The 26,991-nt window shown below is 37.1% G+C and overlaps 1 protein-coding gene across 1 annotated transcript in view; it reads left to right on the top strand.

Annotated features, from left to right (window-relative positions):
• The window catches only part of FAM13A (family with sequence similarity 13 member A), a 311,993-nt gene that overhangs the window by 168,473 nt on the left and 116,529 nt on the right, over nucleotides 1-26,991 (top strand). The window contains exon 8 of the mRNA XM_021710474.1: nucleotides 7,141-7,304. Coding sequence (XP_021566149.1) covers nucleotides 7,141-7,304 — 164 coding nt within the window. The remainder of the gene's footprint in view (nucleotides 1-7,140; nucleotides 7,305-26,991) is intronic.

The raw sequence follows: 26,991 nt of genomic DNA, 5'->3' as shown, positions 1-26,991 counted from the left end.
GACCTGCTGGGCTCCAGCAATCCTTCCGCCTCAGCCTTCCGAGTAGCCGGAACTACAGGCACGCGCTACCATGGTCCAGCTAATTTTTGATTAATTGTAGAGATGAGGTCTCGCCAAGTTGCCCAGGAGAGCACCGTTTTTTAAAGCCCCATCACTAGTGTAATCATATCCTAAATCAGCAAGAACTTGAAGCCAAAGGGTTTCGTTTACAATTAGATGACCATCTCAGAGATGAATAACGAAAAATTTTAAAGCAAAATTGCTGAGAGTGAAAATGTGTTAAAGTTTTACATCTAAATTCTTAAACTGCTCAGTTTAAACACTTTTTTGCCTGAATTTTTTCCTGATAAAGACCTTAATACATCACTTTGTATTATATAGTAGCAGATGGAACTGTACTAAAATTAATGAGAGGCCTCACCCAACTATCGTGTACAGATTTACCTGTGAGCAGCTTCTAAAATGTGAGACTCCTTGAGCCCAAGTCCCAGGACAGATAGGCTGTACTGTGGGGCCATATAGTTGGAGTAAACATAATTTCTTGACTCATAAGCTTGTCTTGATAATTCCTATGCTCCGAAAATTCAGATTCTTCCCATTTCTCTTCCATAGTTATTTTTTAAAGCAACAGATTTTGAAATTGAATATAAATGAAACATCTAGAATAAGAGCAATGGTTACGTAGTAGAATTAATGTGCTTTCTGGTACCAACTGATTATTAACATTCTGATATTTCTAGGAAGAAGGTAGATTCTATCACTTTGGTCATTCATTCATTGTATAAGCATTTAATGGTCTCCTACTGTTTGCTAGGTGCTGTTCTAGGAGGCAAGGCTGCAGCAGTTAAAACTGAGGGAGATTTCTGCGGCAAAGTCACTTCTATTTTGAGGAAAACAAAGAACTCAGGGGTTTTGCTTGCCATGGCCGCCTGTGAGCCTGTCATTGAGCCGATCTCTTCAAGATATACTTATTTTAATCTGTAAAATTTCTGTCTGTCTCACATATGAGTGATTTTTCTAACAAACTAACTTAAATTGATTTATGCTGAAGTAAGATTTGCTCTAAACTTGGATCAAGATGAGATTTTAATTAGTTTTAACTTTGTTTAACACTGACCCACTTTTACCACACACAAAAAAGATAAGCATGTATAAGAATCTACTCCCACCTGCCCTGCTTAAAAAAGTATATTCTCTATAGCATGTCAATAATTTTCTCAGGAAGGAAAACAAAAACTGGTGCATGAACTAGCTAGCACTGAGACTGGCACATAAGAGACTCCTCAAATTATCTAGGAGAAGGGTAGCAGCAGTTCAGTAAACCTCATTTTTGAGCTAAATGAAACATATTTGAATAACAACAAAGGATTCGGAGGGGTTTTTTTTAAAGGAGTTTTTCACTAGAAACGTCTATCTTTTTAAAAAAAAAAAAAGTCAGAACTAAGCATCCCTTTTCTAGCACTTTGTTTTTATACCTTTCTTCTTTTGAAGGTTATGAGTTTAATGAGCATAAATGAAAGGCGAGAGGCTGTGCCCTCTTCCATACGAGGAACAGGCAGAGGGGAAAACAGTCAAGGATAATAGTGAACTTTATTTCAAAAGTCTAAATGTTAAAAATTAACCTGCCTCCTTTTTCCCTTCTATTTCAATCGTTCTTCATCATTTGAGCCTTAAATATCACTTTCCGCCCTGTTCTAATCCCCTCTAAAGTACCTCATAAAGAATATTGAATCCATGACAAGAACATGCTTAGGGATTTTGTATTTTCAAGAACTGAACAGTGCTTATGGTGACTCCCAGGGCTAAAACATCAGTTTATTATGCTTAAACTTTCAAAAATTACATATTAGTTATAGTCTCATGATAGCCCACTCAATTATTATTTTAAAGTTCTTCCAGTTGGCTCACAGTCACATTACTTTTCTGGAAAGAGACCCTCTTCCCCTTCACGAAGGAAAGGAAACTGCAAATTCTGAAGGGACTGGTTTCTCCCCCCTGTAAACTGGCTCCCTCCTGTTTCTCATCCCCCAGCATTCCCTCATCTCAGTCCTGAAGGGCAGATCATTCCTATTCTGCAGTGTCCCGTGGAGCAGAGGGCCTGTACCTATGACTTACTGTCTTACCATTACAGCAACTCATTTGTATGAGGGCTGTGGATAAAAATTAACTTTGAGACACAATATTTGTTGTCTTTTTATTTTCAGTTACCTCAATTATCTGGAGAAATTTTTTTGTCGTGCTGGGTTCTTGTTTTTAAATGACACCATCTTAAGATTTTTAATGTGTTGACTGTGACAGAACTTGCTTTTTGACTTTTGAAATGAATTCACGTATGGTTGAGGTATGATGATTCTAGTTTTATTGGAGGTATATATCTAACTACTTATGAATTTTTATTTGCTAACTGAGTTCATACTAGGTTATGTATCATAACAAAAGTATTTCATTAGTCTCATTAAAGAATACAAATATTTTAATGACTGAAAATAATCCTTCATTATGTGGATGTGCCAAAATTTACCTATTATAGTAATGTGGTTATTTAGGACACATTTAGCTTACATTTTTGTTGTGTCATAAATAAAAATATGATGAACATATTTCCATCTGGTTTTTCCTCAAATCTGATTCTTTCCCCCAAGACCATATTCTTTGAATGACTCAGCAGGTGCCAGAAGGATACATTTAGAGAAAAGAAAGTTTTAACTACTAATTTAAAAAAAAATTTTTAAAAAGCAGAAAGGGATTGCATTACAATAGGTAGTATGACTTTCATCTAAAAGTACATTTCTTCTTGCAATATTCACATTTAACACATAACCCAAGTATATAGACTTGTGGTTTAACACAAGTACTGAGACCTATCTGGATTCTAACTGTATGGGAGCAGATAGCTCAAACTCTTTATGTCTCAGTTTTCCCATCTTTGAAATGGTAATAATAACAGTTCCTGTCTTCTTGGGCTGTTGTGAGAATTAAATGTGTTAGTTTATGTAAACCTCCTGTAACTATGTCTGGTACAGAGTAAGTGTTCAATAAGTGTTTATTTAGAACAGCAGCAGCACCAGCCGTGAAAAGAACATTCTCTAATTTTACTTTCTTAAAGGACATTCCTTTGTTTCTATTTCCATGGCATCTTAAATATTAAAGAACCTCAGAATGCTACCGCTAGAGCCACTTCATACCTGCAACTACATGCACGGAATGTACTTTTTAAAAGATTCCTGGAATTGTTTGTATTTTAGTTGTACACATAAATCACACAGCATATACCTAGATTTTTATCTCAAGTAGCCCATGGCAGAATTCTCATAAGCAAAATATTTTTCATCGATGGCTTGAGGGATTTTATAGTTTTCACCTTCAACCATAAAAGTTACAAAATGACTAAATAAATGAAGAAATGACTAACATAAAGAAGCAAAGTGTGGTGTGAACTAGCACATGTCGGTTATAACTCCAGTGGAAAGAGAAAGCTGGCTGTCCCCATCTCTTCCCCAAAGCTTCGGCCATTTTCTTCCTGCAGCCACATGTCATGAGGGCGGCTACTATGGGTATGCCCAGGCACATCCACTCCATTTGTTACAGTGAGGTTGTTGGTCCTATTTGGAGTCCCTGCCCAGCAGAGCGTGCTGAGCCGCCTGGAGCCACCAGCCCTTCTTGTCCAGACAAGGCAGACCTAAATGGCCTCGCTAGCCCACTTCTACTAAACTCATAGCTGGTCTTGGTCCATTATGTCTTAATGTGCCAACAGCAGAAAGAAAGAGACTAGAACCTGAGGAGAATAGTATGAAGAGAGATGTTACCTCAGTACAGGTTTCTTCCTACTGTTCCCTCTAAAACAGGGCTTCTCTGACCAAGAACAGTGGCTCACACCTGTAATCCCAGCACTTTGGGAGGCTGGGGTGAGTGGATTGCCTGAGCCCGAGGGTTCGAGACCCGCCTGGGCAACTTGGCGAGACCTCATCTCTACAATAAATCAAAAAATTAGCCAGGCGTGGTAGCACGCGCCTGTAGTTCCAGCTACTTGGAAGACTGAGGCGTAAGGATCGCCGGAGCCCAGCAGGTCGAGGCAGCAGTGGCTGGGAGCAGCCACTGCACTCCAGTCTGGGCAACGGAGTGAGACTCCAACTCAAAAAAAAAAAAAAAAAAAATGTCTCCAGACAAAATGAACACCATTGCTGCTTCCATACTGTAATAACATGCCCACTTGTGACCTTGGCCTTGACTGACTGGAATCATGCTCCTCCTGAGGGAGATCAGTTATGGAAAAGCCCATGAGCACCAACTTTAAGTTAATGTACACCAGCAGTAGACTATATAGAGTCTAAAATGGATGCCCAAAGCATCAAAATAAAACGATCCTCTCTGCCTCCATTATAAGACTGAGTAGTATAAATTTATTTATGTTCAAATCGTTTTCCTAAAAAACTCAATTCCAGCTAAAATAGTGTGATCTGTTTTTCCCCAAAAATGAATAGTACATTTGAACTAATTTTAATTACATCAGTGAAACAGCTGATTTTAACGTTTTATCACATTTTCATTTTTCCTATAGTCATCATTTCTATAGTGATATGTATAGTCTTCAAGGTACATCTTTAAGAATATATCATTAGTAATCTTTTAAAACCTCCTTCCTTTTGAATTATACATGTGTATTTCATAGTGCCAGTAGTCTGAGAGTTACTGAGCTACTGTTTTTTCTAACAATTCTATTGTCTCACAAACTACTTGTGGTATTCTTACATTCTATGCATAAACCTAGTTCTTTGTGCTACTTTGTTATAGAAATAATAAGTCTATATCTTAAAGTTCATGGTTAATGGCAATCATGTCTATGTTATTTCTATAGAAATATAATAATCACAGAAATGCTCTTAGACAAAATATAACTGATAGAGTTTCTGGTGTCTGAGTTCTAGTTGATTTGTGTTATGAAGGCTATTTTAATGTGTCGCGACGGAAAAATCTACATATTAACCTTTTTTTACCCTGGATGTTCTATCTTTATATAAATTGCTGAATAGAGTTTGGAACCCCAAAATGATCACTGAACCTAAAAACATCGTCTCCTTGTTTTAAACACCATGAAGCATTGCCAAGTGCTGTTGTGTTTGATTTAATATTGAAAGGGAATTAAGTCTAAATGTGAGATATTTTTAGCTACTTGGTTTGAAATCTTAGTGATTTTTCACTCTTATGAAAAATAATCACATGCAAAAGGAGCCCCTTTATCAAATATGTCATAGCATATTCTTTTCATGCTCTTTTGTTGTTTATCTTAATATTCCTTTTTGAAAAGTAATTGTGACATTTTTGAAAATTGCTGAGAGTAAATTTTAAGTTTTCTCACCACAAAAAAAAAGTATGTGAGGAAATGCATGTGTTAATTAGCTCGATTTAGCTATTCCACAGCATATACATATATGTATACAACATATTTCAAAACAATATGTTGTACACAATAAATATATATCATTTTAATTTTTCAATTAAAAAATAATCTTTGCAAATATTATGGAATATAGAAATGTTTTTTGTAAGTTTATAATTTTTTTTAAATTTGTCTTTGCTTTCCTTGGTTTTAATGAGCTTATGAATGCCTTGCAAAGAAATGCCATGAACAATTAACTGACAGTCACTAGATTTGGGCAAAATTTTACAAAACACCAGTAATAATAAAAACTAGCTTTTGTTGAGTGTTCACTTTGCTCTATGCTAAATGTAACTTTTGCCAAATTATAGTCATAGATTTTGTTTATGTGTGCTGTTTGTTTTTTAAATTATATTATTTTTACTTGACAAATCATAATTGAATACATTTATTGTTGTCTGACAACAGCAATTTATATAAAGTATTTATTAGTGTATTCAAAACGTTGCTAGACTTTATGGTAAAAATGCTAATAATAAAAATAAGGATTAGTAGAAGAAAGAGAAGGAGAAAAAGAAGAAAGGTAGAAATAAGAAAAAGAGGCTCTAATTTCTATCTCCAGAAATCTAGTTGAGACCATGTGACCTAGAAACATGAGACAACTAAGATTAAAATACCAAGCAATGTGTAATCAAGGGTAGACTATGAGGTGGTATGTTACAGGAATTCAGAATTTAGAAGGTCATTAAGACCTGAGGTTAGTTAGAAAAACCATATGAAAAACTACATGAAAAATGAGTTATTCCAGCCTCAAAGGAAGTTAGGATCAGTTTGGTCTTAGGCAGCTGGTGAGTGACCAGTGATGAACAGATGACATTCCAGGTGCAAGGACAAGTATGGAGAGAGCCCTAGGGACAAAAAAAAAGCTTCCAATGTGACAAATACAATTAATCCAAGGTCTTGGATTTTTCTACAATCTGGCATCATGTTTTTTACACTTTTTAGGAAAAAATTATTGATTGTATTCATATTTTTTTCTGATCTAAAATAAGAGCATGAGGATATTTGAGAGGTTAGAGGGAGTATAACTTCAGATATAATCTGAGAAGTCAGTTTACCCAGTATTCATTTCAGTCATGTGTTGCCTACGAGTCTAGAGATATAACTAAAAAGTATATATTTTTCTATTTATTACCTTAGCCAAAAATTTTTTAGATCTTACTTTGCCCAACAAAAAAGAATTACAATAGAAATTATCAGCAAACTTGTGTATATTTTGCTTGTTGGTAGTAAATATTTCCGGACACCTTTCTGACCTTGCCATTTTTCTGTTTCAGTAGTTCTCAGCCTTTTTTTCCTGCCTCTCTCCACTCTTTTTTTCTTTTCTTCAATCCAGGTTGCCAGTCTAATGTACTCCCATCATCTCTCATTACAGAGAATGATTATTCTAACGAGGGGTGAATCTGGGGAAGTTTTGTGCCAGAATCTTAGAGAGGGATATGGGCTGTATATAGTTTGAAAGTTCCCCTTGGAAATATTGGTATCTCCTCTTCCCTATGCTCTTTGCTATATAATAATTTCATGTGTATTTTAAATTTCATGCCTAAATTGTATGCCTAACTTAGGAAGTTATTAATGCATTAGATTATTAATAAACTGGAATAAATTATCTATTTTCAGTAACTTAATTTAAAAGACTTTTTAATTTATCTTTTTTTTTTTTTTTTTGCTCTCCCTTTTTGTTTTTTAATTTTACTTTCTAGATCTCAAAGTCCAGGAGTGAGGAATGCGTTCAGGCCCACAAGGTACCACAACCAGAGCTATCTGATGGCATTCCTCAGGCCAGCCTGTGGCTAAGTCGTAGAAAACCCTGCTTGGATGACGCAAATTCAGCAGAGGATGCTAGTGGTACCAAGTTGGTGTCCAGGTTGGCATGTTTTCTCTATCTGCTTGATACATATAGCATTATCTGCTCTGATGTGTAGGCCCACACATGTAGGTGTGTCTACACATATCTACCACTGGTCAACAGGATATAGAGCAGTAAAAATATTTAAAATTCATTCTGCCTTGAGAATTTCCTGACTAATGGTTCTTATCACAGAAGCATTCCTGGTTGTTTTGTTTTTTGGATTGAAACAAATGATTTAATCAGTAGGACTATGCAGTCTCCCAGTTAAAAGTTGACAAGTTACTTTTTGGATGTCTTTGTATAATATGTTCAGTGGAAAATATTAGCTGCAGTTTAAAGTGGAGGTCAGAGTTGTCACTAGAACCAACCTTCACAACCTAATTTTGAATGTTGCTTTGTAACCCTTATGTTGCACATTATACCCAAAAGTAAACTTTTCTAATATACTTGAAGAAAAAGGCATGTAATTTTCTAAAAATAGGTCAATTAGGGCCCCAAACTTACTTACCCTATAGAATTCTTCATTCTAATAATTTTCTCTTATTATAAATTGTAGTCTATTTTTAAAATGAAAATATTTATTATAAGCATTAGGGAGCTCTATGGAATTGAAAAATGTTTAATAGATTTTATAAAGAAGCAATATAGTTAAAGTGCTTGCCACTTTGGATTGCCTTAGAGAAGAGATGGAATTTGAGATGGATCTTTAAAGATATAGATAGTTTAGATAGGAAGAGAAAGAAGACAAGGGTATTGTAGATAGGCCCAGTTAGGAGCTTGTAAGTAGCAAACTGTAATTAGTGGGAGATAAGGCTGGAAAGGTAGATTGAGGCCAGGTCTTCGAGAACCCTGAATGTCAGGCTGAAGTATTTTTGGGTTTAGTCTTTCGTTCATTGAACAAATATTTTGGCAGTCAACCTCTGGTCCCAAGAACTTGAAAGTGGGTAGCAGTGAACAAAGCTGACCAGGCCCCTGTGTTAAATAAGCCTTACATTCCCATGAGGAAGGTAATCTATAGACACAATAGAAAAAAGACTGTGAGGATGATGATTTCAGCTCTAATAAATGGCAGGCATTAAGAAACTACAATGAGTTAATGTAATAGACTGACTCAAAGGTCATTTTAGTTTGAGTAGTCAAGGAAGGATTGGTCTGGGACATGAGGAAGAGAAAGAGGGAGTCTGTGATCGAGGAAAGAGCATTCCTGGCAGAAGTCATAGCAAATGCAAAAGAATTTATGTAGGAGAAGCTTGGTTTCATCCTACAGGTAACGGGAAGCCAGTGACAATTTGAGCTAGAGAGAAAAGGGTGATAGGTGTCATGGAGAGTTGGTGTATTAGGGAAGATCATCTTCCATCAGTGTGCAGGAAAGATTGGAGAAGGGAGAGTTCAGAGGAATTACAGTGTTGGTTCCTTCAACAGATGTTCATCTCTATTGAGATCCAGCTATGTGACTTTTACTGGAAAGATATAAGTTCTACACTTGAGGAGACAGAAGAAAAATAAAAATTCAATAATTATCTTTAAAGACACATTTACCAAGTGCCTATTATATAGACCCTGTGAAGTAGGCTGATGACAGCATCATAAATAAGATTCAGGTGCTTCTCTTGAGAACTGTAAAACATAACTCACAGGTGACGTGCAAGGACAGAGGAAGGGCAGACTGTGTGGGGAGATGAGGGTCAGAGCAGGTCTGAGAAGGAGGGAGACTTTGAACTAAGGCTAGTAGAATATGTGGACACTTAGGCAGAGAAATACAGATAAGGGCGCTCGTGGAAGAAAAGCAGCAAGTGCAGGGACATTCAGGGCAGTGAGGAAATGTGAAGGAAATCCACAGGTGTAGCCGTGGACTTAGGACACCTGGAGTTGAGCTTGTTGAAGGACCCAGGAGTGAAGGTGGATCAAGAGACTAAGCTAAATTGGTCTGATGAGAAAAGCTGTATCCCAGATGAGGTGCTTATGTTCTCTTGAGAATGATAGGGGTAATTGCAGGATTATAAGAAGGAAAATGACATAAACACTCTTGTATTTTATAAAGGATCCTGTGACAGCAATGCAGAAGGAAAGGTTAAAAAGGAATATTCAGAGGTGCTAGGAGACCAGCAGGGAAGCTGTTGGAGTAATCCTGTGCAAGAGCCTCTGTAAAGTCATCATCAGTTACTGAGAATGAGAAGGTATGGACAAGTCTTTGTCCCTAGAAGAGGTGACAGAGAATAGGCTGTGGCTTACAGGAGGACTTGGTCAAAAATGATTGGAGTCTTTTAATGTTGGTTGTGTTTCCTTTGGAATATTAAAATATTCTGATGGGACACCCCCTTTGGGTCTCCTCCTGCTGTGGGAGCTTTTCTGTCTTCTTAACAAATCCTGCTTTCAAAAAAAATGTATATATTTTAAAGAATGAAATGTAAGCAGGTTTACGAGAGGGAACTAAAAAAAAACCTTAGAATTATCTTTTGGAGGGTGGCCCCCTTGAAGTATAGGCTTTCCCTGTTAGATAAGTGTTCTAGGAACTCATTGGCATCCATACCAGCTAGCGTTGTTGGGAGAGGCTGCTTTTGTCGGCCTCAGTGAATTTTTTTTTTTTTTTGGAGATTTTTTCAACACGTTTGCCCATTTTCATTATGCGTGATTTACACAAACAACAAGCAGCAGTGAAATTTTGTTTTCTGAGTGTTCAGCAGTTTTGAACCAAAAACGTCATGATCCCCGTATCCCACTCTCCCTATTCACTCAATCTCACCTCAAGTGCTTTTGTTTGTTTGTTTGTTTCCCCGATGAAAAAGTCCTCAGAGGTAAATGTTTTGTCTATGTAGAAGAGGTGAAACAAAAAATGGCAGAAGCACTAAAAGGTATCCAAATTAACAAGTTCAAAAACTGTTTTGAGCAGTGGAAAAGCTTCTCGATAGGCGTATTGCATCCAATGGTGAGTCCTTTGAAGGTGACTGAAGTTTAAACATGGCAGAAAAAATACAAAGTTTTTTATAAATAATTTTTGGGGGTTCTCCCCCATATATGCTTAGCCAGCGCAGAGGTGAATGATGATGTTGCAAGCCAGGAGGTAATAAAACAGGGACCTCTAAGAGGGAATCCAGAGGCCAGGTGACAATACTCTGTGTAAGGCAGGCTGGACCATGGACTACTACAAGGACACCCTTCACATTACAGCCTCTGAACAAACGATGCTGGGCAGTGAGCCATCTGCACAGCAGAGCAGGGAGGTTGTAAGTGGTAAGGGAATCAGCCTTGGCCAATGAGAAAAATGTAACAAAATACTAAGGAGCAAAGATACAAAACAGTTGACGTTTTTACAGTTTGCTAATTTAAAGATCAGGGTCAAGTGACTGGGGGGCTAGGCGACAAGATCAAGTGTCAATGTTATTTTTCCAGATTACCTGATAACGAATTATGTCATGAATGCCCAAGAGAGATAATGAAAAGAAAAATTCCTATGTTTGTTCATATATCATTTTTATTCATCCAATCAGAAATTGTTTTTTAAAAATTCCTGCTTCTAAGAGAAACAAGCAAAGAGCTTCCTGTTTGAAGAAGGAATCTGTATTTCTGAGGTATAAATCAAGAAGCGAGACTTTGGAGGGAAGGCACAGCCAACCATTACTCTAGGCAGCATTTGTTCCTCTGGTGAGCATGTTATAGCCTCAGTTCAACAAATGAATAGCTACATGTGCGAATTTCTTTTTTTGAGTTGGAGTCTCTATCGCCCAGGCAGGAGTGCAGTGGCACACCCATGGCAACCTGAGCACCAACCTCCTGGGCTCCAGCGATTCTTCCGCCTCAGCCTTCCAAGTAGCCGGAACTACAGGAGCATGCTACCACACCGGGCTAATTTTTTATTTATTGTAGAGAAGAGGTCTCGCCAAGTTGCCTGGGCTGGTCTCGAACCCATGACCTCAGGTAATCCACTCGCCTGGCCTTGGCCTCCCAAAGTGCTGGGATTACAGGCTGAGACACTGAGCATGGCCGTATGAATTTCTTGTAAACTTCCCAGTTTATTTAAGTACAGCCAAGCAGCCTTAAAGATCTAGGTAGAACATCATCCTCCATGTGAAACCTTGCTACCCACAATCACATAGAAACTTTTTCAATCTCCTGTCTCTATCCATACTTCTATTGTTTCTGCAAAGAGATTTTTGACTTTTGACTTACCTCCTTCTGAGACAAATTATCAAAGACAATAGGCCAAAAATAAATGTTAAATTCTTTATATATCTTTGAAATAGCAAAAAAGGTATTGTGCTAATTTTCATTTCAAAAATGAAATTATGAAGCTGTTTTCATTTACAATTACTTGCCAGAACAAGTTATTGGCTAATTCATACATTTTGAATTAATAAATAACTTAATGTGTGTGTCTGTGCAAAATGACTTTCTCTAAATCTTCTTTTTAATAATTTATTATTTGCCCCAATCTTAAATACAAAGATCAGCAATGTGTATTGAGTACATTGTCAGACCCATGTTCTAGGATACAATATTTACCTTGGCTTACCAACTGTTTTTTTTTTTTTTCAAGGAATTGTCAAGAAGCGTTTAAGCTGGACTTTTTCCAGTATTAAGTTCTTTTTAGTTGCTCTTTGGGAAAAAAAAAATTCAGCAAACTCTATTTTTGTTTGATTTATGATATGGTAAGTCTGATTTATTTTACAAACAAAAAAATGAAAACCATTTCATTTGCAATTCTTATAACACATTTATACATAGGAGTTTGTTTTTCAGCAGAGTTACCAAACTTGTTAACAGCTTGCATAAAACCAACAAGGAACCTTTAGGTACTCAGATTTTCTGAAGGAAGCATCCTATGGCTTTTCAACCATGAGGTAAAGGTCAATTTATAGGACTTTCAAGAAGTGATTTTTAACTATTAGCGATCTGTTTTTGATAACTTTGAAAACGAATTTAGACTTTATTGTAGTATTTTTTTTCCAGATTGACTCACTTTGATCTTTCTTCTACTTCATTTCAAATCTTATACACAGTTCCATTGTTTCTTGAGATGTAATGGAAATATGAATTGTTATCAGCAAGTGTTTATTATTTTTCTACTTCTCGGGTATTGGCAGTGAAAATAAAAGCTTAAAGAAGTAACACATTTTAAAATGTGACATTTTGAGAGTTGAAATAAGAGTTAGATATCATTCATTACTTGTTGGCTGATTTTTGTCTTTGCACATTATTTAGATGAATAATTTGTTCTATATTTATATGAATGTTTAAGATTGGCATGGAGGATGTAATCATATAAACAACAGTCATTTTTCTAATCTTCACGGAATCTTTCTCTCACAATTAGAGTGGTTTTAAGAGAAAAAGTTAAGAATATGTATCTCTTGATACATATCTGATATCTAAAGCTCAGTGGAATATCTATTTTATACTGAATTCAGGGCCAAAGACAAAAATGCTTAGTAACATATTTATTTCATTCAATGAAAGCATGAGCTAATCTAGCTATATCCTCTAAAACCAACAGTGGCTGTTTCTAAAATATTGTTGGAATACCTGTTTTTATAATACAGATGTACATGTTACAACAATTCACAATAGACTGAAAAGCGTAATGTTAATCTGACATGCCTTTTTTAAAAGAGTGAATGTCAGCCAGGCTCGGTGGGTCAGCCTGTAATCCCGCGCCTTGGGAGGCTGAGGTGAGTGGATTGCCTGAGCCCGCGGGTTCGAGACCTGCCTGGGCAACTTGGTGAGCCCTCATCTCCACAATAAATAAAAAATTAGCTGGGCGTGGCAGCGCACGCCTGTAATTCCGGCTACTCAGAAGACTGAGGTGGAAGGATCGCCAGAGCGCAGCAGATGGAGGCTGCAGTGGCCGGGAGTGGCCACTGCACTCCAGTCTGGGCAACAGACTGAGACTCCAACTCAAAAAAAAAAAAAAAAGAGTGAATGTCTATCCTTTACACTTTAAGGACAGTGTGCTAGTTTGGTGACTTCAGAGGCACTGGTAGAAATTAGGAGGTTATTAGACAGGTGCATCCCCTTAAGCAAGGTACTAACATACCAGTCCTTCTCACCGCCCCAGATATTATCCTGTTTCTTTTAAAGATACTAGATAAAAAATTAACACAAAAACTAACCTGCAGTTATTAACTAGTATGTTCAAAAAACAAAAAAAGAGAGACCATTTAAAAATTTTTTTCTGGAAGAGAAAGTTACATATCTATCCTTAAAAAATAAAAGGTTTGAATTGTACTTAAAAGTTTAAGATCTTAAAATGACTTGAAGCTTCAGAAATAGCGATCTTATTATCTGTTCCAACAAGTGAAATATATAAATGATTTTATGTTCTTCTAGCCCTTTGTTATTATATTACTCTCAGTAATCGTAAATTTTAGAACTTAATAGAGAGAACAAGGTTAGTATTTTTAGTCTTTTAGTTAAACAGTATTTACTGTAATGTTTTATTTGCAAGGTAGTATATTTCCTTAAATGGGTGATTTTCTTAAATTTCCAAGGAAAATCTCTAATTTTGTTCTATAAAGACTCAAGAGGCTATATATAATTCCATTAATATGAAATGTTCAGAACAAGCAAATTTATAGAAACAAAAAGTAGATTGATAATAGTCTGGGGCTGGGAGGGGGGAGACAGGAATTAGCTAACAGTGGCTCAAAGGATCTTACTTGGGGAAGTAAAAATATTCTGAAACTGATTTATAGTGATGGTTACGTCACTTGGTAAAGTTACTAAAAATCACTGAATTGTAGGAATAGGTCAATTTCATGATATATAAAATATACCTCAATCATATTACTTGTTTAAAACATATATAAAAGCAAAATAAAAGTTGGGATGAGGAGAGAATGAATATGCTTTTAACAAGAATTTTACTTGATTGCAAATTTCTAAAATACAGCTATTGTCATTAAGAAATTGCTATCTGCAGAGAGAGTTCTTTTTGCTACATTTCAAGGGAATTTGTTTCTTATACTTTTCTTTGAATATAACAGAGCATAGTAGCAGGAATAAAGGTCAGGTCCTCATGAAAGGTGATTCATAAGGAGGGAGAGGAAGAGGAGAAAAAAAGCTCTTTGTTTTCTCCTCCTGGAAGGATTCCAGTTTGTAGCTTACTGTGCTATAATCAAAAGCACACTGAACTGATCAATATTTCAGGGAGACACAGAAACAGAAAGAAGAAACTGTGACATCTTGGGAGCCTCACAAACAACTCACAGTTCGATTGTCTGTAAGCAGAAAAGTTAGCCAATATGCCACTACTATTAAGGTGAGCTTTGTGATTCTAAAAACAGTGTTATTAGGTCTGGTGTCAACAGAAGTTCCTCATCTTCTTTCAAGGTGCTATGGGCACATTTAAAGTTTTGTGCTTGGTTCTTATGTAAAGAGACTAAGATGAAATGCTTTAATTTTCTGTAACTGGAATAAGAAAATAGCTACCATTATGCTAATTATTATTAATCGAAAATAATATGAAGAAGAGTATATAATTAAAAACAATATCCTTGCTTATATTGCAGGTGTGCTCTTGACTTGCTAGATAAATGAAGACAACTATAATAAATCACTTGTTTTTGTTTTTGTTTTTGTTTTTTTTGAGTTGGAGTCTCACTCTGTCGCCCAGACTGGAGAGCAGTGGCTGCTCCCGGCCACCGCAGCCTCGACCTGCTGGGCTCCAGCAATCCTTCCGCCTCAGCTTTCCGAGTAGCCGGAATTACAGGCGTGCACTACCACGCCCAGCTAATTTTTTTTTTTGATTTCTTGTAGAGATGAGGTCTTGCCTGCCCAGGCGGGTCTCAAACTCGCGGGCTCAGGCAATCCACTCACCTCAGCCTCCCAAAGGTGCAGGATTAAGGCTGAGCCACCGAACCCAGCTAATAAATCACTTTTTAATGTGTATTAAAAATAAATGTTTCTCTGGGAGAGTATGATCTGGATGCAAAAATTGTCCTATTCTCAAAGTGCTTTCTTCTCTACTCATTCGTTTTTTCAAGGCTTTTTTATTACTTGGGAATATACTTGTCTTAAGAAATTTAAAGCATCACTGATAAGGGTAACATTCCCATTCATTCTCTTGCTCCATGATTCTGATTCACTCCTTTCTCCACCAAGGATACTTGCTATTGTAATTTGATTATGTGTTCTTCCAGAGTTATTTCTATGTGTTTACATAGGAGTATGTCTTAAGAATTTTTTCCAATTTTTAAAAGACATTTTGTCATCCTATTAAATGTATTATGATGTTTCACGGATTCTTGAAAATTTCCCGTTTCCCATATTGCTTCCTCCTACTGCAATGTTCCCTTCCTTCCCACCCAAAATACAGTGTTCTCAAAGTCTCTTTCCTTGCTCCCCCTCGGTCTGCTGTCCCTTACACAGCTAATCCAGTGCCACTGAATGAAAAATTTAAAATCAGCGTGTGGAACCTGAACTCAGTCTTCGGTCTCCAGTGCCTGCCAGACAATCTCCACTTCAAGCATGTACCTTAAACACACTGTGCCCAAATAGAACCCATGTTCTCATCTTTCCCTCTCAGCTTTGCTATGTATTTCATCCTCCTAACCACCAGACTCAAAACATTTTATGTCATCAGTCACCCAATCTTGTCAGTGTATTTTTTTCAGTGTCTCCAGTATCCCTTTCCCCACTTTTTTCCTCATGATCTCAACCCTAACTTAGACCTCTATTATTCTGTGGTTAGATAATTATGACAGTTTCCTCTCCACTCCACTACCTATTGGATTCATTTTCTTCACACAAATTATTCCCATGCCTCTGTCTTCAACTCTTAACTCTATAGGATGGCTTCTGGGTCTATATTTGCTGTCCAGAATCCTCTACTGAGCTGTACTCATAAGTTACTCTAACTAGCAGACATATCTTCCCAGTCCCTCCGATAGCTCAGATGTTTCCTCTACCATAGCCAGCCAGTTCCAGAATGCTCTTTGACACCTTCCCTGTCTGTATCTAACCCACTCCTTCCCCCTCTGCAGACACAGAAGTTTAGACAGACCCAACTCCTGCTTAGAACTCTGTTGTGGCTTTCTTGGACCTAACCTATGGGTGACTCCTTGCTCTGTCCTCCACCTGCCTCCAGCCCTCTTTCTTCCAACTCTGCTTGCCCTTCTTCCATACTCAGAGCTACCGTATAATCCACACTTTCCAGATATTTCTCTTCAATATCCGATCATATGTCTGATATTTGCTTTAAAAATTATAGTAACCCTCCATGTAACAAGTTTTAGCAGTATCATAACCTTTGTCAGGAAACCCTGTAAAAAGAATTGGAGATCTTCAAAGTGACCTTGGATGAAGAAACCATGACTCTGAGAAGGCTATTCATTTCACAAATATGTATTAAATTAGTTGTCCAAGATCACATTGGCAGGCAGGGATTCAGTATGGGTCTTCTGATTGTTTTACCGTTATTTCCTGGCTATCTTCTACTTTAAGTTCCTTTCCCCTTTCATAGATTTATGTTTTTCTCTCCAATATGATTATGAGTTCCTGAAGGAGAAGCACTGTGTCTTATCCTGAAAGAGAAGGACTGTGTCTTATGTCTCCCTTGTATCTAGGCAGTATATACCGGGCGTGTCCTCAGTTGCTGCCGCCCTAGTCGTTACTGTTGTGACATTGTTGTATGTGCCCAATTTGGGTTTGAATTCCACTGTCAGATGAGAATGCCGACCTCTCTTCCTTTAAGCTGACCTAAAGCTCTCAGACACTGAAGTCTGACTCTAAAATAATAGAATTCTATGTGTCAGTTTTCTTTCTTGTAGTCCTTGGAAAGTACTGACCCAAGGGAACCATGCACTGCATAGAGATGTCACAGAAGTCAGGACAGCTGTGCCCTCTTATTGTCCCCATTCAATCTCTGTGTCATCTTGTTACATTTCTATCAATAACATGCTGTCTATTTGGGAGAAATCCACTGTTTTACAAGGTTTATAATATTCCTCTGCTGCAGTTCTCTGCACCTGGGGCAGAAAGTCTGTGCCTTGTGACATTTGCCAAAAAAAGAACACGTCACAGTTTAGTAATATATTACAATAGTACATTTCACAAGAACCAAAGTTTCAGCAATGTTAATAGTGAATCAATAATCAACAACTATAACTATTGCCCTTCAAGCTGTCTAATCTGCAATTAAATACAACATTCTCCATTTCTGAAGTCCAGCCAGCCAAAAAAATAAAGCAGTCATAACTATCCCATGTTTGTACTTTATAAAGGGCACTTCAGTTACTTCCTGAACATGTGCCTGTTCCCTATAGTGTTTCACTCTCTGCTGTTTGGAGCCAAGTTTCAGGATTTTTAACTGACTAATGAAGCTGAAATGAACTTAAGATTGTTCGCTACAAAATTCATAGCCATATCATGTATAATACAATTTATATGTGACTAGTTGACATAGTTGTTCTGCTGACTGTACAGGGTCAACTGCTTGAGCGCCCCTAGGAGCAAAGGGGAGTCTTGTGAAAAGCGCTTAAGTCTCCTGCAGAGCTGCCATTTCCTGAGTTGTTCCCACTCTCTGACCTTCACAAGAGACTGATAGGTAGACTTGCAAAGGACCCCAAGGTTCCCAGACTGGATTAGAAAACATATCTAACTGTATCTCTGCAGACAATATTGTAATCTATTCTTGACCACCACTAGCTCCTATGATAAATATCCCAAGGTCTTCTTAGATAAACTATTTCAGATAAGATAAATATCTACTAAAAATTATTTTCCAGTCTTTAACTTCGGTCTCCTTTTAAAGTGAACGTCTCTGATATTTCTCTCAGAATTTTGATTATTATTTTATATATATATATTTTTAAGATATGGGGTACAATTTGGGGTTAGGTATACAAACACTGATTATGTAGGTACCTTTGTTGTTGAGGTGTGCCCCTCCCTCCCTTAGCAGTTTCCCTCAACTGCAAATCCCACCCCGCCCTCCTCTGGCAGTTTCACACTACTGCCAACCCCTTTCTTATAGTATTATGATAATTGTTCAAGGTCCACTTATGGTAATCTGTTCTTTGTTTCTGTGATAGATCACTGAGTGTGAACGACTCTAAATCCATCCAAGTTGCTGCGAAGTTCATATGTTTGTCCTTCTTTATGGCTGCATAATATTCCATTGTGTATATGTACCACTTTTTTTTTATCCAGTTCAGCTTTGATGGGCAACATGGTTGGTTCCATGTTTTTGTTATTGTGAATAGAACTGCAACAAACATACGTGTGCAGGTATCTTTTTTGTAGAATGATTGAGTTCCTCCAGGTATATTCCCAATAAGGGAATGAATTGCTGGGTCATATGGAAGGTCAGTTTCTAGTTCTTTCAGAAATCATCATATAGTATTTTGATTATTAAAGAACAAATAGTTGTCTACCCATTCACCAAAATCTGCCTCTCATACAACTTCTATCACCACTCAGATTGTGAAATTTCACTGGGATCCAAACTTCAATTAAATTTTTTTTTCCTAATTCTGTTTACATTATAAGTGGTTGATGAGCATATAAGGTAAGTAGTGGTAAGGAAACCTGTTGTTGTATCTTCAGATCTTGTCTAGTGGCACATAGATCATCAGAGTATATCTGAACTGCTGTGGTCTAAGCTAGATCCATTTTAGTAGTTCAAAGTCAAACCTATTGGGCACAATCTATGTATTGCACATCTACTCTGGGCCCTGAGGAGTCAGAGAGAACCAAGGCATAGTCTCTATTGGTAGATGTCTGCCAGTCCATAAAGGGAGACAAACTTATGTGTGGTTAACAATATTATATAACAGGAAGACAATGAAAAATAGCATAATAGAGGCACTGTAAAAGCAAAGAGGACTTCCCAATGAATAAAGTTCAAGACCTCCAAAGCCTTTAAAAGACTAGCCAAGCCCACCTTCCTCATCTCCTCTTCTGCAGTTCTTCATCTTATATCCAAGCTACATTACAGCCATTATCTCAAATGTGTCCCAGTGGTTTCACACACCTCTGTGTTTTTGCTAACACTTTCCCATTTATCTGGAGTGTCCTCTTTCCACTTTGTCATTGGTCTATTTAAATTTCATCTTGTCTATAAAGCTCCCTCCAAGTCTTGCACATTTCACATAAGCAGAGTCACATAAAATGTGTCCTTTTGCATCTGTCTTCTTTCACTTAGCATATTTTGTAAAGGTTCATCCGTGTTGTAGCATGTATTACTACTTCATTCCTTTTTATATCCAAATATTTCATTATAGGTATCTACCACATTTTTTGTATCCTTTCCTTAGTTGATGAACATTTGGGTTGCTTCTACTGTTTGGCAAGTATGCGTAATGCTAATATGAACATTTCTGTAGAAGTCTTGATGTGGACATATGGTTTTAATTTCTTGGGTAAATGCCTAGGGGTGGAATTGCTGAGTCATATGGTAACTCTATGTTTAACTTTTTGAGGAACAGCAAAACCGCTGCTCAGTTTTTCATTCCTCTTGCTAGCATATGACGGTTCCAGTTTCTCCATATCCTCACCAACACGTATTATTGTCTGTTTTTTTTTTGTAGCCATCCTACTGGATCACTATTGTTAGGCATAGTCTCTATTGTTAGTTGTCTACTAGTTCATTAAATGAGACAAACTTGTATGCAATTAGCAATGCATATATTATATATAATAGAAAGAGGTTTAAAAGTAGCATAATCGCCAGGCTCGGTGACTCAGCCTGTAGTCCCAGCACTTTGGGAGGCCAAGGTGAGAGGATTGCCTGAACCCGCGGATTGGAGACCCCCCCGGGCCACTTGGTGAGACTCCAACTCAAAATCAAAAAAAGTAGCATAACTAAGGTGCTGTAAAAGCAAAGAGGATTTCCCAATGAATAAAGTTCAATATCTTCCAGGTCTTTAAAAATCTAGCTAAGTGTATGTACCTTTCTAATTTTTAGAAGTGCACGTTCTGCAGTGAAATTTGTCTGATTAATCTGTTTTTCTTTTGTTGTTCATGATTTTGATGTCATACCTAAGAAACCTTTACCCAATTCAAGATCATGAAGATTTACATCTGTTTTCCCAAGAGTTTTATTATCATTCTAGCTCTTAAATTTAGATCTTTGATTTTTTTTTTTTTTTCAGTTGGAGTCTCACTCTGTCGCCCAGACTGGAGTGCAGTGGCCGCTCCCGGCCACCGCAGCCTCGACCTGCTGGGCTCCGGCGATCCTTCCGCCTCAGCCTTCCAAGTACCTGGAACTACAGGCACGCACTACCACGCCCGGCTAATTTTTGATTTATTGTAGAGATGAGGTCTCGCCAAGTTGCCCAGGCGGGTCTCAAACCCACGGGCTCAGGCAATCCACTCACCTCAGCCTCCCAAAGTGCGGGATTAAAGTCTGAGTCACCGAGCTTGGCTCTTTGATCCATTTTTTAGTTCATTTTTACATATGGTGTAAGGTGTGGGTCCAGCTTCATTGTTTTGCTTGTGTATATCCAGTTGCCACACCATCTGCCAGAAAGACTATTCTTTTCCCATTGAATCATCTTTTTTGGCCCTCTTGTCAAAAATCTGAACCTGATTTTTTTTAAAAAAACTAATTTAGGATTGCACTTCTCATCTCTCACCACCTTTTTTCCTGAGAACATGAACCTCAGGTTAGTAGAGATATTAGCATGGTTTAGATCTACAAAATATTACAGCACAATCTAGAGATGCATGCTTTTATTTCACAGCAGCAAGCAGAAAAGACAGTTCTTATCATCCCACCTCCCAAATCTACCAACATATTTGCATCTGTACCCTTATTTTCTGCCACTTCTCCTATTACAATGAGTGAACTGAATTGCACCTCTCTAGGGTCAGCCTTCATGTGTGTACTCTGAATCAGGTTCCCTCTCACTCAGTCACTACATTCCAATCATCACCTCTCTCCTCCCCTTTTTTTCTAGACTATTCCCATCAGCAGAGAAACATGCTCTCATGGCTCTCACCATTGTTTTCATCCCTCTCTGGACACCATATCCCTCTTCTCCTTTAGAACAAATCTCTGTAAAGGATTATATGTACTTGCTGTCTTTATATTCTTTCCTTTCATTCTTCAACCCTCACACCACCAAACTGTTCTTGTTAAAAACAACAACCTCCATCTTGCCAAATCCAAAGGTCAATCTGCTGTCCTCATCCTACTGTATCTCTCTCACACAGCAGTTGACCCAACTGATCACTTCTTTTTGAAACATTTTCTTTCTTTTACTTTTGCAGCATCACACTGTACAGGTTTTCCTCTGGTCTTACTGAACACCCTTCTTAGTCTCTTTTGCAGAAGCTTTCTTCGTTTCCATACCTCTCAAATTCGGAGCACCCCCAGGCTCAGTTGTCTGACTTCTTCTCAACCTTTACTCATTCCTGGCAGCATTCATCCGGTTCCATGATTTTTAATACCACCTTGACTCAGATGGCTTCCAAAATTCTACTTTCAAGCTCTAGCTTCTCCATTATACTTCACACTGATATAGCCAATTAGCAAAAGCATCTACTAAATTTGTGCCCCTCTTGCAAAATGAAGATGAGACCCTTTGTTCAACAATTACTAAGAAATTTTAAGATAGCAACAGCAGAGCATTAAATCAAGCATAGGGTCCTTTTGTGAGACTGCACATTAACTTCTGCCTCCCAAATCTACCAACATCTAGACCTTCCACTCTGCCTTCATATATAAATATATATATATAAAACTTTGTAGACTATCTCTTCCATGATGAGATTGTAAGCTCCATAAGGACAGGAATTTCAACTTTATTTACTTCTCTTTTCCTGGTGCCTTAAAAATTGACTGGGCCATGATGCCTGTTGAATGAATAAATAGGATGTATGCTTTGTTTTTTAAAAAAATAAGGTTTGGCTTTATTTTTATAAACAAGGTTTGGTATAGCTGACAAACTATTTGACAAACTGTATTAGGTCTGTGACTCATACTAGGTGAATTAAAAATTTAAACATAAATATGAAATAGCAGAAATCGAAGGAAAATATAAATATATATATTACATTGGAGCTGAAAAGAAGTTTCTACGTATAGAGTAAAAAAAGATTTAACAAGCTGGGCTCGGTGGCTCAGCCTGTAATCCCGTGCTTTGGGAGGCTGAGGTGAGTGGATTGCCTGAGCCTCCGGGTTCGAGACCCGTCTGAGCAACTTGGCGAGACTTCATTTCTACAATAAATAATAGTAGTAATAAAAAAAATCAGCCGGGCTTGGTAGCGCGTGCCTGTAATTCCGGCTACTCGGAAGACTAAGGCAGAAGGATCGCCGGAGCCCAGCAGGTCAAGGCTGCGGTGGCCGGAAGTGGCCACTGCACTCCAGTCTGGGCGACAGAGTGAGACTCCAACTCAAAAAAAAAAAAAAGATTTAACACTGTGACATTTTAGAATTCTAAATGTCAAAGATAAAAGCCCAGTAACAAAATAAGTAACATGATGATAAAAGTATTTGCATCATATGTAAAGAACATTTAATATTCTTCCTATAGAAAGAGTACTTAAAACAATAAAAAACACAAACAATAGAAAAATGAAAAAACAATATGAACAGACAACTCACAAGAGTGGAAGCAAGTATAAATGGTTTATAAACACATGAAATGATGTTCATCCTCACTAACAATCAAAGAAATTTAACCTACAACTATAAGGAGGTGCACTTCCTGATGTCTGTGAGAACAGGAAGAAGTAAGCATTCGTTAACTATAGGTAGAAGTGCAAGTCCTGCAGTGAAATTTGTCACTATTTATCAAGCAGCTTAAAATGTGTATTTTCTTTCAGACTCATTAATTCTTTTAGGAAAGTATTCCACAGAAATCATCTCAATGTGCTGAAAGATAGAGCTTCAAGGCTTTTGTTCGCAGAATTTTTATTTTAGCACCACTTCTCCGTCTTCAGTGTTCAATAGTATGGAGTCATTAAATAAACAATGACAAACTTGTATCTTGCTGAACAACAGCAATTTTCAAATCTTTTGTTTCAAGATCCTTTGGTATTTCGTCGTCCCTAGGAATACCTGTGGGGGATTGGTTTCAGGACTTCCTTCTGATACCAAAATCCATGGATACAAGATCCCTTATATAAATGGCATAGTATTTGCATGTAACTTATGCACATCCTCCCATATACTTTAAGTAATTTTTAGATCACTTTTTTGAGTAGGAGTCTCACTCTGTTACCGAGGCAGGAGTGCAGTGGCACACTCACAGCCACTCCAACCTTAACCTGGTGGACTCCGGCAATCCTTCTGCCTTCAGAGTACACACATGAAGGCTGACCCTAGAAAGGTGCAATTCAGTTCACTCATACAATGTAAATGCTGTTTAAAGAGTTGTTATGTTGTATTGTTTAGGGAATAATGACAAGAGAAAAAGTTCACTATAGAAGTATTTTTTTCCCAAATAGTCTCTGTCTGAAGTTTGTTGAATCCATGTGTGTGGAATCCACAGATACAAAGAGCTGACTATATTCTTAAACATTACTGAGATTTAAAAAAAATTTCACTTAGGTGGGTTATATCTATTGCCATTTACTGTATTAGTAATTAAAACTGAAAATTTCTTAAATACTTATTTAGAAAAAGTATATTTATCACTTTTAAATGACAATAATAATTTTAACATAAATAATGTATTTTTATGAAATAAAAATTTTTTTAAATGAAAAAATATAGTCAGAAGGTTTCATTGTTTTACATTTTTGCAAAACTCTAACAAATGACTTAATAGAAGACTGCTGGATTCTCATGTCTGCTTCTGCATTAAATCTGTTGCCATATTTTCGAAAGCTTCTCTGTACATTTATAAGCAAATCAGAGTGAAAAAAGCAGATAGCATCTTACTATTACCATGACAATTTTTACCTTGAGGATTCTCCTAAAACAAGGATGTCTAAGGGTACTTGGGCCATAATCTGAGAACTGTGACTATACAAAATAGCCACTGAAAATATTTGAAAGCATTTGAAATATCATGGAAATATATTCCCGGTTATTAAGTAAAAATAATGTTACAAAGCAGTACGTACTGCATAATATCTTTTTTATTGTGGAAATGTACACATACCATAAAATTTACCACTTTAAACATGCAATTCTGTGACATGAAGTACATTCACGTTGTCCCTCTTTTATAATTATATATGAATTTTTTACAATGGAAGAACATAGAATTGTAGTATACACTGGTTATGGAAGCAGTGGGGTTTTGCTTGACTTTTTTCTTCTTATCTGTATTAAAAACTTTTTTTTTTTTTTTGAGTAGGAGTCTCACTCTGTTACCGAGGCAGGAGTGCAGTGGCATACTCACAGCCCCCCCAACCTTGACCTGGTGGACTCCAGTGATCCTTCTGCCTCTGCCTTCCAAGTAGCCAGAACTGCAGGCACATACTAACGCGCCCGGCTACTTTTTGATTTATTGTAGAGACAAGGTCTCGCCAAGTTGCTCGGGCTGGTCTCAAACCTGAGGGCTCAAGCAATCCACCCACCTTGGCCTCCCAAAGTGCTGAGATTACAGGCTGAGCCTGAGCCCAACCTAAAAATTTTTTTTACAGTGAACATATAGTGTATAATTTATCATACAAAAAATATTTTGTTTGAAATCAAAGATGGGTGACAAATGCTTCAAGGAGAAAGTGGTAATTGTCAGAGGTTAGTGCAATCCTGTACAGTGATGGCTGAACTGCTTTTGGGCTTGCAATTATAGCTTCACTCGTTCAGGAGGATGAAACCCCCTGAGAGGAGAAATCCAAATGGGCAGTCTGTGAGAAGCTGAGAAAGGGTGAGCTTTGCTTGGATGGGTGGGAGGATGTTCCAGGAGAGAAGAGATGCCTGAGTAGGAACAAGGAGTGGAAATGCAGGGCACAATGGAGGGCCCAAGTTGGTCAGTCTAGCGGGAGGTCAGTTCATGTGAAGAAGGTGATGATGTGTGTCTAGAGGAGCGTGGAGGGCCCTGCTGAGTGTGGACAGAATTTGGATTTTATGTTGTGGGCTGAGAACAACCAAAGATTTTTGATGTGATTAAAGCAGCCTTTTCAAAGATCAGTGCTACACCATCTGGACTTAGAGTGGAAAAGACCAAAATTAGTAAAATCTATTAATAAAAAAAAAGCTATACTGCAGAGGTTGAGCATTACAAATTTAAATGGGGAATGGGGGCGAAGAAGCAAGGAAGAGAACATGGTGGATGTTGACTAATGACAAGGAAGGAAACGAGAACCAGTACTATCCTCATTCAAACTTTTTTTAATCTCAGTATTTGTTCAGTTATCACTTGGCTTGGCCAAATTCTGAATTGTTTGTTTCATATGGAGTAATTTGAAGTCTAGGATGATATTATTTCTAGCGGTACTTATAGTTGTTAAAAATATTTCACTGGATTGTTTCCAGTCTTTAAAAATTGGATTGATTTCTGTTTTAAAGTTGTTCTTGAAGTGGTATTCTGGAGAATTATTGTGGAGGTATAATTCATTTTCAACGTATTTCTATTTAGTATTTTTATTGTATATACTTAATGTTTAAAACATGGTGTTTTGCTATACATATACATGTGAAATGCTTACTACAATGTATTTTATTTAATAATGAATTGATTTCAGTGCCTATTCGAAGGCCATTTCTTTTATTATTTTTATTAATTTATGACTGATTTATTTCTAATTTATTTGAAATTTCTTTTTCCAATTTATATATATGTATTTCCTCACTGAAATTTAATGAAAAAAGATTTTGATTTTATTATGAATTCTAATAATGCTCTATGCATGAGTGACACTAAGAAAAAAGAATACAACCATATACGCAATTATTTAATGCACTGGATCCAATTTTCTGAAAAAGTGGATGTAAATGATTTTTTTTTTTAAATCAGGTCATTTAAAACGCACTAGGGGTTTGACACTTTAGGGATAGATGCCATGATTTATTTTTAATGTGACCTATTCTTGATAACACAGATTATCACTACTTTCCCTTTTCTTTTAAATATATTTTCACTTATTCATTTACTGGATCAGTTCAAAGCAAAGCATTTCACTTTGTGTTAAAGTAAATTAATTTTACCAGCCAGTGTATTGACATTGAGGCATTTTGTTTTTGCGCTCAGTATTGCATGTCTCAGAAATATGAGGAATTTATTTTATGTTTTATGGATACAGAATCAGCCAGTCTGTTATCATATCACACTAAACAATTTTGACATTTTCCTAAGGAAGCCCTGTTGAAACTTGCTTCTCTTCTGTCAGGAAATATCATTTAACAGGGTGAAAGGTCACTGGGACAATTTAAGGCAGCTGATCTCAGGTGTGGTAGCAGCTGTTGTGTGGGACATGACTTATTTTATGAGAACAGAAACACTATTATCCGGACTCCCGAGGGAGATTTGGAGAAAGTCATGCCCAGGGAGTCCCATTCCAGGAAAATGTGCTCGAAGCACTTATTTATTGGCAAGGATCATAGAGTCCATCTGGCAAAACTGTGGATTTTTCCCTGTCCCAGAAAGTTGGGGAACAATTATGTAAGTCATCTCAAAGAATTTATTTTTAACCACTTTTTGTGAAAAAAAAATCACTCAGTTCTTGAAAGAAATTCACTCAAAAAAATGATAACGCTTCTGCATGCATTTCTATGGAACTGTGCTACCTCATGTGTCTTGATTTGAAATCAGTACTCAGTCTTTCAGGTGAATGTTTTGAATCTTATTTTCTGTGTAGGGAATGTTGA

The sequence above is a fragment of the Carlito syrichta genome, unplaced genomic scaffold (genome assembly GCF_000164805.1).
Source record: "Carlito syrichta isolate Samal-C Ts95f unplaced genomic scaffold, Tarsius_syrichta-2.0.1 Scaffold289150, whole genome shotgun sequence".
NCBI lineage: Eukaryota > Metazoa > Chordata > Mammalia > Primates > Tarsiidae > Carlito > Carlito syrichta.
Note: the sequence above shows the minus strand (reverse complement) of the source record. Positions and strands in the feature narration are given on the sequence as shown.